The 14,613-nt window shown below is 45.5% G+C and overlaps 1 protein-coding gene and 1 long non-coding RNA gene across 3 annotated transcripts in view; one reads left to right on the forward strand and one right to left on the reverse strand.

Annotated features, from left to right (window-relative positions):
• Window positions 1-14,378, reverse strand: part of Slc39a8 (solute carrier family 39 member 8) — a 67,222-nt gene extending 52,844 nt beyond the window's left edge. Inside the window, exons 1-2 of one of the 2 annotated variants that reach the window (XM_021659431.2) lie at window positions 14,252-14,378; window positions 12,905-13,382 (exon numbers count right to left, since the gene is read on the reverse strand). In XM_021659431.2, the coding sequence (XP_021515106.1) occupies window positions 12,905-13,126 (222 nt within the window). In that variant the 5' untranslated portion in view covers window positions 13,127-13,382; window positions 14,252-14,378. Of the gene's footprint in view, window positions 1-12,904; window positions 13,383-13,836; window positions 13,961-14,251 lie in introns of those variants that run through there. The other variant, XM_021659430.2, reaches the window with a different exon arrangement.
• On the forward strand, window positions 3,690-5,836 carry LOC132656884 (uncharacterized). The gene is made up of 3 exons (XR_009594666.1): window positions 3,690-3,804; window positions 3,957-4,059; window positions 5,562-5,836. It is a non-coding gene; the product is annotated as an uncharacterized LOC132656884 (long non-coding RNA).
• Window positions 14,379-14,613: the final 235 nt, after the last annotated feature.

Below are 14,613 nucleotides of genomic sequence, written 5' to 3' on the forward strand. Positions count from 1 at the left end.
GGAAAAGGTCATAAAACATTGAAAAGAACCTAACAGCAATTTAATGGCTGCAAGCGAGGAAAGGGTGGGTTTCATTAAGGTTATAAAAGGCATCATAAAAATCTACAGAAAGGTAAGCCAGGAGACACATCCATTGTGTTAGCAACATCAAGGCCCAGATGACCTTGTAGAGAATAATATCAAGGAAGTGGCGGGAGACATCCGACCATAGTGTGTTGAGGAGTAGCTGGGAAGTGAGGAAGTGGAGGAGGCACTCATGCACTTCATACACACACAAGGAGGTACCCAAAACCAGAGGATCCTCAGGGGACTCTCAGCAGAGCTGCCCAAGCAACACATTATCTGCTTCAGATCAACAAGGGAAAAGAACTGAGATCCAAAGCTGGAAGTCCCATCTCCCCCGAGGACTGTGAGAACGAACGGGATGGTACAGAAGGAAGCACCAAGCACAATGCCTGGCGCACAAGATGCACTCCACAGAAGTAGCCATTGTTCCTATTAGAACAATAAGAATTGAACGCTTCCTGGTGCAGTGAAGACACTGCCCACAATTTCCCTCAATGGCACTCTTCCCAAGATCAAGAAAAGAGCCCAGTAACTGCTTCTCATATTAGCAGATGGAGGTGAAGTGCCATATACTGAGTCCCGAGAGCACAGCTCTTGGGTAGAAGACCATAGTCCATCATGCTTCTGTGCACAAAAACCAGGGAACTAGTACAAGTGACACCATGTAATCTTTAACAGAAGGGTCTGTGTGTCATACAACACATGATGAATTTATGTGGCACGTGATCTGTGTCCTGTGTCAGAATCAAACTACTGACTTTGGACTTTGCTGTCCAGTCTAAAACTTGAGCTAATGTTCTTTTTCCCCATTCCGCAAGAGCCATGCCTTTCTTCTGTCCCCAGTGAGACCACAATGGCTATTTCTTCCGTCTCATAACTGAACTAAGAAAGTCCTGAATTCTTTGGCTTGCAAAATCTATATCAAGGTTTACGTAGATTTAGAAATAGATCTTAGCTTAAAAAGAGAAATCTAATCAATTTCTAAAAGCACAATGGACCCCCAAACTAATCACATTTTAGTAATGGTGTAAAGTGATGACTAAGGAGGTTGGGCATTTCTTTAAGTGTTTCTCTGCCATTTGATATTCCTCTATTGAAAAAATCTCTGTTTAGCTCTGTACCCCATTTTTTAACTGGAATACTTGATTTGTTGTTGTTTAACTTCTTTAGTCCTTTATAGGTTCTGGATATTAGCCCTCTGTCAGACATGGGGTTGGTAAAGATCCTTTACCAGTCTGTAGGCTGATGTTTTGTTCTGACGACAGTGTCCCTTGCTTTACAGAAGCTTTTCAGTTTCATGAGGTCCACTTATTGGTTGTTGATCTTAGAGCCTGTGCTGTTGGTGTTCTGTTCAGTAAGTTGTCTTCTGTGACAACAAAGTCAAGGCTCTTCCCCAGTTTATCTTAACTGGATGTCTAGATGCAGAAAAGTACAAATAGATCCATATTTATCACCCTGCACAAAACTAAAGTCCAAGTGGATCTAAGACCTCAACATAAAACCAGACACATAAATCTATTAAAAGAAATGGCAGAGAAACACTTAAAGAAATGCTCAACCTCCTTAGTCATCAGGGAAATGCAAATTAAAACAACCCTGAGATTTCACCCATCAGATTTCATACCCATCAGAATGGCTAATATCAAAAACTCAAGTGACAACACATGCCGGAGAGGTTGTGGAGAAAGGGAATCCCTCTTCCATTGCTGGTGAGAGTGTGAATTTGTACAACCATTTTGGAAATCAATCTGGCACTTTCTCAGACAATTAGGAATAGTGCTTCCTCAAGATCTAGCTATTCCACTCCTAGGCATACATCCAAAATATGCTCAAGTATACAACAAGGACATTTGCTCAACCATGTTCGTAGCAGCTTTATTTATCATAGCCAGAATCTGGAAACAACCCAGATATCCCTCAACAGAGGAATGGATACAGAAATTGTGATACATTTACACAATGGAATACTATTCAGCAATTAAAAACAAGGAAATCATGAAATTTGCAGGCAAATGATGGGAACTAGAAACAATCATCCTGAGTGAGGTAACCCAGAAGCAAACAGACACACATGGTATATACTCACTTATAAGTGGATATTGGTCATATAATATAGGATAAACATACTAAAATCTGTACACCTAAAGAAGCTAAGCAAGAAGGAGGGCCCTGAGTAAGATGATCAATCCTCACTCAGAAAGGCAAATGGGATAGACATTGGAAGAGGGAGAAAACAGGGAACAGGACATGAGCCTACCACAGAGAGCCTTTGAAAGACTCTACACAGCAAAGTATCAAAGCAGATGCTGAAATTCATAGCCAAACTTTGGGCAGAGTGCAGGGAATATTATGAAAGAAGGGGGAGATAGAAAGACCTGGAGATGACAGGAGCTCTACAAGGAGAGCAACAGAACCAAAATATCTGGACACAGGGGTCTTTTCTGAGACTTATACTCCAACCAAGGACCATGCATGGACATAGCCTAGAACCACTGCCCAGATGTAGCCCATGGCAGCTCAGTCTTCAAGTGGGTTCCCTAGTAAGAAGAGAAGAACTGATATGAACTCAGTTTCTGGCTCTTTGATCACCTCCCCCTAATGGGGGAGCAGCCTTGCCAGGCCACAGAGGAAGACAATGCAGCCAGTCCTGATAAGACCTGATAGACTAGGGTCAGATGGAAGGAGAGGAGGACCTCTCCTATCAGTGGACTTGGAGAGGGGCATGGGAGGAGGAGAGGGAGGGACGGTGAGATAAGGAGGGGTTAAGGGAGGGGGCTACAGCTGGAATACAAAGTGAATAAACTATAATTAATAAAATAAATTATTTTTAAAAATTAATTAATTTTTAAAAAAGGAAAATAACAAGGCAGAGACACTTCCTAAATACAGCCTGAGAAGTCCACTGGAAGGGAAGGAATAATTCCAATAATTATCCAGTAATCTGTTTCTTTCATTGGACTTTACACCTAAGGTTGACATCTTGAGAAACTTAGTACCAGTGTCCAGTGAAAAGAAGTAGAGGCAGGGTTAGAGCCTTTTTCAAAATGAAAGTCAGGACAGCCAAAGTCACCTGACTGACACACTTCTCCGGGAACTCTGTTTCACTAATCCTTGCTGTCTTTTCACAGCCGTATCTTTCTCTGTAAACTAACTGGCCTTTAGATGTTCAGGTCCCCAGTGAAAAACAACCACGCTATGGTCAATAAAATTATGTCCCTTCATGGTATTATGAGGAAAATAGTATGCACAAAGCACATGATTTGAGACAGGCCCACACTGAGCGTTTTCTAAGCATCCCTTATCTCTTTTGCTATCCATTGTATGAAGTGGCACAAGGAATTGAAACTGTGTTTGTGTTATCCAGTGTCACTCACTAAACACATAAGTGTCTGAAATGTAGCAGATGTGCTGCACTTGTTACAGTTCAAACCACCCTATGAGTGGGGCTCACTCTTCTGGTTCACCAAGGTGAAAACTAGGATTAAGGAAGTAAAGTTATTTGCCTGAGACTAATATGTTACTAAGTGACAGAATTTAAATTTCAGTCTCTAGATGCCACACTGTTAACCATTACACCACTGTCTAAAGTGGCTAGAGATCTGAGGCATTCGCCAGAGTGATGACAAGCATGGGTTACAATGAACTAGACTCATGGAGCTAAAATGGCCTCTGGGGCTTTGTCTGACCTCATTCATTTTACAGGTTTTGTTTTTCTTTTTCCTTTAACTATTCAGTTAGGTATGTATATATTTAAAAAAAAAAAAAACAAACAAATCTCTGAAGCAAAGATGTTAAATATTTGGATTAAGAAAAAAAAAGACAGAACGCTACTTTTCAGGTTAGTGACATTGATGCACTGATGTTTGCTTTTGTTCCCCCTTAAACTTCAGGCCAAGAAAAACACCAGACGATCTTTGGAAAGAGACAGAAACCAAATTAAACAAGGCTCCATTCTGAAGGTTTTCTATGTTCTCCAATCCCATCATCACAAAGGTAACTCGATGATAGTCTCATTTCTTTATAAATCTCAAGATTCAGAAAACACACTTGGCTACAGAAACAGACAACTGGGAAATAGTCTGAGAATAAGTTAATTGGCATCAGTTACAAACAGGAGTCTACTCTTAGGTGAATTGAAAATGGGAAAAGTCTCTGAAAATGGCATAGTTTCTAAGATTGTCTAGGGTTTCCAAAAAATTTTTTTAAATAAGTAAATGACCCAAAGATTATCTTTTCACACTCAGTACCATGTACATCCCTTGATGAACACTGCCCTGCATGCAATTAACTCACAGATTGCAGCAAGCAGCCACGCCGCGTTACCTTCACTGGGGTCAGTTTTCTCTGCCACATGGAGCTTCATCCATTCTTCTCAACTTCAGACCTCACCTTCCATTCCTATTTGTGTTCTCTTTGTTTTTCACTATCTCGCATTACTACCGAAAGTACTTAATGATGTAGAATTCCAAAATGGAATTGTTGTTTAGAAAACAAACTAAAACTGCAGTCATAGTTGAAAAGCAATGGCTTTCATGATGGGAAATTAAACCCCTGCCCATCACTGCCCCTTATGATGGGAGGAACCAGGAAACAAGAATACGGTATGAAGCATAGAAAGTCTAGCTGCTACCAGCCTTTCACCTGCTATTCTACTTGCAACATCCCAAGAGAAAACATAACTGGTCAAGGAGGGACTTCACTCTCTTTGTCCTCATAACAAAGAGCTCAGACTCTCCTCATGCCAACGCCATGTCAGAGTAGACCAAATGATTCTATAAAAATGCTCTGTTCACCCGCTTTCCCTCCTTTCTGCAACTCATTCCCCAATGCCTGTGAACAACCGCTGCCCCCAGCAGGACACAGTCAAGGAAGGTCTAAAGGAAGATTTCTTTTTGCATTTGCCAGAAGTAGAGCCATTCTAAAATTCACTGTAAGCACTAGGCTGGAAGCTGTCCGGATAGCATAGATGTTTCTCTCATATTCAAGTCCAGTGACAGAAGAAAGAGCCACTGCCACTCAAAGTGTCGTCTCTGGGGGGCAGGAAAAAATCAATATATGAAATACAATTAGTGAAAACTTCATTCCATGAAAGGGAATTTGTGACAGTCTCTGGAAAATCCAACATGTTATTAAAAGTGCAGCGACAACTACCATAAGCAGATGATTCATTAATGTGCAGTTTTAAAACCAAAGCAGATAAGCAGAATGTACTTAGCTGTGACTCTTCCAAAGTTATTCCCAACCAAAAGGATGTCTCTCCTTATATATTAGGGATTTATGCTGTCTAGTAGACTGGGAACCATGTGTGTGCGCCCTTGTGGTATGACTTGTATGCTTGCTCTGGTGGTTATTTAAACACTGTAGCTTTTCTGATTATATCATTTATTTGTTTAGTGTGTGTGTGCATGTGTGCAAACAAGTTTCAGCTGTCTGTTCTCAACCTGACATTCCCAATTTTTTTATTAGCGAACATGTCTTCTCCTCCTTTTCACTAGTGCCCATGCACGACCGGGATAAGCTGCAGTTTCTCTTTAACATTCAGTGCATGCCCACAGAAGCCATGACAGTCCTGTGGAATACAGAAGACAACTCGCAGGAGTCAGTCCTCTCCTTCCGCCATGTGGGTCCAGAAGATCAGACTGAGGTCATTGGCAGCAAAGGCCTTATCCTGCTGACCCATGTGTCTACAGACCAAGAACTGTGGCTTTGTCTCATACACTGACTTTTCACACCTTTCCATCTTAGTCTCTAACTACATAATAAAACCTTTGACCCAAATTTTGTCTTGTCTACAGAAGTATAGTGGTAAAAACAGAGCAGAGATGTAGGAAACAGCAAACCAATGACTGGCCCAACTTGAGACTCACCTCAGGCGAGAGAGCCAACCCCTGACACTATAAATGATACTGTGCTATGCCTGTCGACAGAAGCCCACCACAACTGTATTCAGAGAGGCTTCATCCAGCAGCTGATGGAAACAGGTGCAGAGACCCACAGCCAAACAATAGGCCAAGCCTTGGAAGTTTTGTGGAAGAAGGGTTGAAGAAGTCAGAGGGGTCAAGGACACCACAAGAAGACTTACAGAGTAAATGAACCTGGGCCCATGGGGGCTCACAGAGACTGAACCACCAACCAAAACCAAATAGCTTTCATGGGCAGGACCTAAACCCCCCTACACATATGTAGCAGATGTGCAGCTTGGTCAACATGTGGGTCCCCTAACATGGGAGTAGGGGCTACCTCTGACTCTGTCGCCTGCGTTTAGATTCCTTTCCCCTAGCTGGGTTACCTTGTCTGGCCTCAGTGAGAGAGGATGCACTTAGCCCTGCTGTTACTTGAGGTGCCAGGGTGGGTTGGTACCCCTTGGGGGCCTCCCCTCCTCTGAGAAGAAGGAGAGGGGGAAGGGGAAAATAAAAAGGCCTCTGAGAAGTTGAGGACATAGCTGTGGGGAACGTAAGGGCCTAAATTCAATTCCAGAATTCATGTAAAAGAGGAGGAGGAGGAGGAGAAAAAGGAAAAAGAAAAAGGAGGAGGAGAAAAAGAAGAAGTCGTCACACATGGTGGCAGGCTTACGATCCTAGAGCTGAGGGACAAGGACAGACAAATACTTCAGGCTTTCTAACCTCCTTGGCAAGTTCTAGGCCAGAGAGAACATGTTTCAAAAAGAAGACAGAAAAAGAAAACTAAAGAAAGACAGCTGAGGTTGTCTACTGACGTGTGTGTGTGTGTGTGTGTGTGTGTGTGTGTGTGTGTGTGTGTGTTTGTGCGTGCTGAAAACAAAGACTGAGTCTCTTGTAGCCCTTTGACTGTCCCTTTCATGTGACATGCACTGGGACCAGATAAGTCACTGATGGTTAGTAACTTTTGTCCATAGTTCAAAATATGAGGTAATGGCTTATCTACGTAGATAAGATGTTTCCTTAGTCGGTAACAAAAGTAACTACAGCAAAAGTGTTTGAGATGGTCAGGGATCTTACCACTTTTAACAGCAGTCCTGGTACTTAGCTCCTCTGTGCCGTATTTTCCCGACATGTAAGGCAAATAATTGTGCCTTTATCCTAGACCATGTAACAAGAAACTGTGATACTACAAATAAAATAGTTATAAAAGCATTGTATAGCATAATGAAATATTAGAAATCCCTACTATAACTATGTACATCTTATACAAAAGGGTCCCCATGGTTCATGGGGTAGTGGATAAAGACACACACTTGGGTGTTAGATGTGGAAAGAATGAAGAGCATTTTTCTTCGTAAGTGGATCCCACTCAAACGGGTGCCAACGCAAACGGAGCTCTTGACATCACAGCCAAGGGAACGAATTTTACCAAATCATTTTACTAAATCATTTTACCAAAGCCTGCAAGTTGTACACAGTCAACTCATGTGAGATGGATGGAGTGAAGCTCCTCAGAGCCCTCATTTAGGAGGCTTAACACGGAACTGAGAGTCATTTTTCTGTATTACACCCCCAGGCTCTCACGGGAACCAGCAGTAGGAAGGCATTCCTACTAGACTTATTCCTATCACATCTCAACACAGAAAGGCGAAAAAAACAAGAACAAGTGTTCTTTATCTCTTCCACACATAGTGCATGCTTCCTAGAATGTCCTCCAATACAATGTCTATCAATGCCTTTATCCCCAGAAAAACATGTGATAGGTGACAATGAGCAATACATACAGTAATGAAGCAGTGATGAACAAACATGCATACATACATACACAGACTTTTTTTTTGTTGTTGCTAGATGCTGCTAGCTCTGTTAATGGTCATCCATTAACATGAGTCAGAAATTGTCTTTCCCCTTCCAGAGATCTCTGGCTTCATAGGACCAGAAAATACTGAAGGAAAAGACTTAATTAAATGGTCATTCCAGGCAAAAGACTGTAGTAGCAGAAAAGGAACATAGCTCAGTGATGGCATATTTATCTATCATGTTGGATATTCAACACTGAAAATAAATGAATATTGCTGAAGAGGATGCAAACTCTCTGGGAGATCCTGTATAATTGCTCTCTGCTATCTCCAGATTGGAATGGTCATGGCATCTTGCAAAATCCACTGCAGCTTCCTCCTCAACCCTCACCTTCACCCAAGCTGTACATTCCACATTCTCACACTAGCTTTTGGAACTGCAGGTTTGATCTTGCCTCACTTCTGTTTGTATTCTCTAATCAGGCATAGCTTTTGAGCATGCCTTACAATCCCATGCACATGTGTTCTATCTGCTTCAGTAAACTCAACTATGAAAATCCAGATTTCTGCCCATCTAAACAAGCTTCATTCATCAACTCAAAAAAAAAATCTAGTGAAATCTGGACACTTGAGTAGGTGAGGCAGGAACCACAAAAGTTTGAGGCCCAACAGAAGGGAGATTTTGTCTCCAAAATCCCAGACAAAAATGTCTAATGCATACATGGTATGAAGCAGATACTATCTCAGCCCCTGCCGGAGAGTTGATCATTCCCAACTGCTTGTTAAATCCACACTGGAGAGGATGGCTGGTATGAGATACAGCCACATAAGTAGAAGACCATAATAATACAAAAAAATTATATACATACTGTATGGTGATTGGGAAGGACTAGGTATAAGGTAGGTTCCTGACAGGCATACAGACAGAAAGAGGAGTCACAAATAGGTAATAAAAATGGCAGAAAGTATGGTTTCCTCTTCATACTCCTGGCCTGAGACAAAGGCCTAAAGGCCTGGTTGCTTAGAGCTCCCTGCCTGTGGCCCAGTATGACAAGCTCAAGGCCAGAACAAGGCCCGAAGCTGTGGACTTTAACAGCTTCCCTGTCTTCACAGTGACTACCCCTTAATTAGGGGTGAACTATCTCTCAAAAATCTTAAAATGTTCTCCCTCAAAGAGAAGCCAGACTGTGGGTTCCCAACCCCCTCCCCGACTCCTCATCTCACCCGAGCCCTACCCAACTTTGCAGAGTTTATTTCTGTGTGCTTTATTATGATGTGTTCCCTGGCTCTTAATAAAAGTCTTTCTTTACTGGTTGATTTCTGTCTGCTTTGTGGGAGATTTTCCCTGCTGCTACCTTTTGTGCTCAAGATTCTTTTTTCCTGATGATTAATTTTTTACCTGGCAGAGAAAACGAACCCAAGCAACAACCTTAGTAGCAATTTTTATCAACTAATGTAGAAGTACATGGGAAAAAGGAATTCCTCCTAAACTCTTGGCCATATCTGAAAAAGCTCATGCGTGGGTACATGGGTTTGATACATGGTATCAAATGATAACTTGAAAGACATAGGAAGACACAGCACAAAACGGCTGTTCAGCCATCCTAAAGCACTTGACGTTTAGGGACTACGAATAGCTGAGCAGCACCTAGGTCTCTGGAGTCCCTGGGTTCTGCCACCAGAACTTCAAAATGATGATGATGATGATGATGATGATGATGATGATGATGATGATGTGTTTATAGTTTATCTCAAAGGGCTTGAATTGCTTTAGAAGAGTTATATAATAAGCTTTGTACTTAAAATGAGCACTGCCATTTATAGAAGTCAGTAGAGGCATCTGCTGGACACATACATAGGTCACTGATGGTAGCATAATAAAAATCTTATAAGAATTCAGAAAATGGAGCAATCACGAATGACATGATTTTTAGGACAAGAGTGGCTAGGCTTTCCTAAGATGTTTGTTTTGATTGGAGAACTCAAGGGAAAGCTGGTCTTTCTAGTTGGTTGGAGGCAGGAAGGCTCCAAAGATCTTGGGCAAAGCCATACAGAAACTTACAGAAGTGTGACTTGTTCAGTTCAGAGGGTGCCAGGTCTGAAGAGGAAAGTTGACACAAGGAGAGCAGAGACACTAATGTCAGGCTCAAGATTTGGACTTCATTAGTGAAGAAAAAAGAGTTTAGGGAGGGGTATTCAAAGAAATCATCCCATGTTGCTTTAGGAAGACTGGTTATAAATTCGCATCATCTAAAAATAGGGCATAGGCAACTTGATGATAACAGGACTGTGAAAGAAAAATGAGTGCTTCAAGATGCACAGGAAAGTGTCCGGGGATGAAGCCCAAGTGCAGGGTGAAGGCGCAGTGTGGGAATAAAAGCCACCGCATGACCCTGCTCCTGGGGGTGTTCCTGGAGCTCAACATAACAATCTAGCAGATGAGGGTGTCCCTTCTCTCAAGCTGTTTAACCAGTGTCCACATAAAGGAGGCGGCAATAAGATGAAGGGAAAAGTAAAGAAGGGAAATGAGAGAGCAACACCACAACCTCCCCCCCCCAAGGCCCATCATTCCTAGACATTCTAGCCTCTGGGCTTTTCTTGGGTGTTAGGACTATTTCCCAGGACCAGGACCAATCAGTCTCTGTGTCAGTCAAGCCCCCAGCCCCCAGCTACCTGGCTACCCCAGCCTTCTTTTCATAGTTTGGGTTGTTCCCCCACCTAAGTCTTTTTACCCTTTTAATCATTAAAAAGCAAAACTGTAAACTGAATTGTCTCCACTGTGAATGCAAGTAACTTCTGTTTCTCAAAGCAGCAAGGTAACAGAACCTATGAATGCCAAAAAGAAAAAGAAAAGGAATATTTCCAAATTTCCCAAATGAACCTCCTGCCTGAGAGAAGTTGATTCAGCCACTATCAAAGCTCTCATCCAAAAGTACAATTTGTTTGCCATAGATCTTGTAAAAGATTGAGAAGTATCTGGCCCATCGAAACCTTTCCGCTTTCTCAGACTTCTTCAAAGTCAGATAAAATTAAGTTTCTCACAAGAGACTTTACCTGGTTCTACTTTGAGCCCAACTGAGAACTGAAGCTGCATTGTTTCAACTTGGAACACATTAAGGGTCCTCAGTTTCATTTCAAATTTGATGGTTTTATGCTGGAGCACATGAGTGCCTTCACAAGTCTGTCTATCAATTACCAGCAAATAAATGGCTTCTTCTAGCTTAGCCTTTGTCATCATTTCACCAATGATTGCTGTTTTCATTAAGACTTCACAGAACTGCAAAGAGATGCTGGCTAAGCCTGATTGGTTCTGAGTTTTTCTTGGCTTCTCTGTGTTTCCAAGCTAATAATGGGCTGCCTTCTGTACCTTTTTGATGCTCATGATGAGAGTACACATGCAAATGAGAATGAAGGCCTCAACCTATAATTACCTACTGAGACATCCTACCTGCTTATAAAATAAACAGGGTATTACCAGTAAATTCAACCAGTTTTCCTACATAGATTAGGCATACCCCTACTATCTTTGCAAAGGAGCTTGGGGTCTTTGGCCCCTTTCAAATTCACCTCCAGACTCTGTCAGATAAGACTACCCTTTAAGTCAACATCTGTGGGTTACAGATACAGCCTCAAGCCAGGCCTTGAGCTTCGTTCCAAGCAAATGGCCACACCTACCTAGAAACTAGCCAGCTCAGGTAACTCTTCCTTTTAAAAGAAGACAATATGATTAGTCCAGAAAAACACCTACTTTTTAGGTCTTTTAGTACTTGCTTTGCTTCAAAATATATCAATGAAATAAGTGGACATTTCAGTCTTTGCAAGATGTAATTTCTCAAACATTAAATCAAATATTTTAAAAAAACATGCAAGAAATGAAACTCAGGACAGTTCACATTTAAAAACTCAGCATGGGGGGGCTTCACAAAATCCTTCCAGGTCAAAGACCATATGTCACAGCATCAGAAAAACTCCGGGTCTTGTGTTGTGAACATTGTAACTGCTGGAAGATACTATTAATAGAAACAAAGCCATGGGGCTTAGTGGTAGAGCGCTTGACTTGTGAGCAAGACAAAATATGTTTAATTCAATCCCAAGGAAGGAAGGAAAGACGCTAACTGTACTGCTGATGGGTGTCAAGAAATTTATCTGAGTAGTTTTCTTAATTGTAATCAAGGATCAGACTCACTGGGAAATGCCATGTTTCCAAAAGCAGCATTTGTAGAATGCAGAATTTCGCAAAACATCTTAGCAACAGAAACCTTTCTAGCAAACCAGAACTGCCCCAGACGATACACGAACTTCTCCCTCAGCTACTTAACATGAGTCGGTAAGCAGGAAGCGTGGATTTAACGGCCTCCTCCGATGGCTTGCAGCACTGAGAGGTGGAACTCGGGCCTCCATCACCAAGCTGTGGGCCCAGCCCTGGACAGGTGTGATTTATTATTTACTATCAAGCCGAAGCCTGCCCTTAAATCCGAGGCATCGGTGGATAAACAGATTCACAGGTACTGAGAAACGTGTGTTGTATTATTTTGAATGAATTTTAGAATCAGACACTTGACCGGACTGGAAATCAACTCCAATCCCCACCGGCCACTGACTGAATCACCAACCACGCTCTGATCTGAATTTCAGGGTGTCCTCAGTTTCCCCACGTGTGCTGTTTTAGCTGTAACGGCCTCGCACAATACACACAAGAGCGGGTTGTTGTTGTTTTTTACGTGGGAGTGTCACCCCGGAGCTGATAAGGACCGCATGTGACAGGCTCCTTCTGCTGAATGTGTGAGTTAAGCGGCCCTCTCCGCAGCACTTTAATTGCTATCTAAAACGCACGCCTGCCTCGGCTGACTTTCCGCCCTCAGCTACCTCGACCACCTTTCCCGTCCCGTTTTCTGTGGCCCAACAAGCCCCCTGACGGCTGGGTTGATCCTTCTGGCTGCCAGATCCCCTAATAATCCCTTATCCCCCCGCAAACCCACCGGCGGGAATCGGGGGCCGCTCCTCGATCACCGCCCAAAACTTGGGAAAAATAAAACTAAACCACGAATCTTTCCCCTGGCGCCCCTCGCCCGTCGCCGTGGGGATGGGACTCTGCGGGGAAGCCGCGGGCCGGGTGGGGGTGGGGGTGGGGGCCCTTACCTGGTTGAAGTGCAGCTGGCCCAGCTCCAGCGCTCCCTGGTGGGGTGCAGCGCCCAGACGCTCCAGCAGGCGCCCCAGCTGGCCGGCCGACAGGCTCCCGTTGGCCCCGAACACGCTCAGCACATCCTCGCTGAAGGCGAGCCCGGGCCCCTCGGCGGGGCTCCCCAGGCCGCCGCTGGCCGCCAGCAGCAGCAGCCCGGCCACCGCCCGGCCCGGAGCCATGGTGGGTGGGAGCGCGCGGCCCCGGGGGGTGGCGGATGCGGGGACCCTGGCGGGTGGCTCGGTGCCGTGGCCCTCGGTGGGGGGGTGGGGGATGGAGGGCGCGCCGGTCCCGCGTCGCTGGCCGGCCCCGGTTTCAGCGAGCCGCCCGGTGGCCCCGCTCCTCCTCCTCCGCAGCCTCGGACCTCCGGGGCATTCGAGAGGGAGCCCGGCCGGGAGGCGATAGGGCAGCGCGGCCCCTCCGGGCCTCCTGCGGAGCCTGAGATAAAAGGAACAAAGGGGGGGGGGGGACAGAGATAAAGGCCACCGGGTCGGCAGCCCGCGGGCCCCAGGGCGCCGAGCGGCCAGAATCTCGAACTCCGAGCCGGGCGCGGGGCCAGGTGCCCGGAGCCGGCTGTGCCGAGGCCCCGGGATTTGCTCACGGGGTGGTGACACTCGCCTGTCCCGGATAGGAAGCCCCAACCGCGCCACGCTCCGGGGAAACGGAATCCTCTCTGGCTGTGCAACCCCAACTCGCCTTCCTGTCTCGGGGCTTTATCCTCCCTCCGCAGACATGGCCGGGCCGGGACGGGACTGGAGCCCCCCACCCCACCCCGAGGGGCTGCGGAGAAACGCGCCTCCGGGACCCCCGGGTTCCCGCGTCTACGCTGGGCCACCCTCAGTCCTGCCTGCGAGCTTGGCAAGTTGAGAGGGAGGAGTTGCTAGCTTCTCACCTCTACGGTCTCAGTGGGCCTGGGGTTCAAATATATATTTATATATATTCGCAAATATATATATATACTCTCCTCTCTCTCTCTCTCTCTCTCTCTCTCTCTCTCTCTCTCTCTCTCACTCTCCTCTCTCTCTGGGAAACTCGGAGCTCGGGCCCTGCACCCTTTAGAGATAAGAAGGGGAGGGAGGGTGCTGTCCCCGCCTCTGGGACACGTGGTGTCGCACTCCCCCAGGCTGAGCTCCCCGGCCCGTCCACACCGGGGCGCAGAGCCCCGGGCGCCCACCCCTCGCTCTGCCAGCTCCCACCCCAGCGGTGCCTGCTCCCTGGAGCCCACCTGCGCGGTGGCCGCCTCCGCCCACCCCGCCCCGCCCCCCTCCAGGTCTCAGGGTCCCCTTTTTTGTTGTTGCTGCGGTCACCCCCATAGGATCAGCTTCCCCCTGGCATTGTCCGAGGCGTCGACAGGAATTGCTTTTTTGCCTCGCTCCTTAAAATCAGAGGAGAAGGAGGAAACCAAATCAGTGGCGCGCTGGTAGGCTAGCTGAGCCAGCAGGGTCCTCGCGGGCCCTTCCTGACGCCGCTCGGGATATCCGCAGATCACAAGGAATGTTTATTTGTTCAGATGAAGGTTCAAGAAAAGCTGACTTGGGTGTGAGGTCAACGAGTCTGTGTAAAGCGAAATGCGGTGTTTGGGGACAAAGGTTGCGTCCGGTGGATGAAACGATCCAGAAGTAATGAAATAAAGTGAAACCGGTTTGGCTGTCAGAGGGCTGAAGAGGGA

This window comes from Meriones unguiculatus, chromosome 10 (genome assembly GCF_030254825.1).
Source record: "Meriones unguiculatus strain TT.TT164.6M chromosome 10, Bangor_MerUng_6.1, whole genome shotgun sequence".
Taxonomy (NCBI): Eukaryota; Metazoa; Chordata; class Mammalia; order Rodentia; family Muridae; genus Meriones; species Meriones unguiculatus.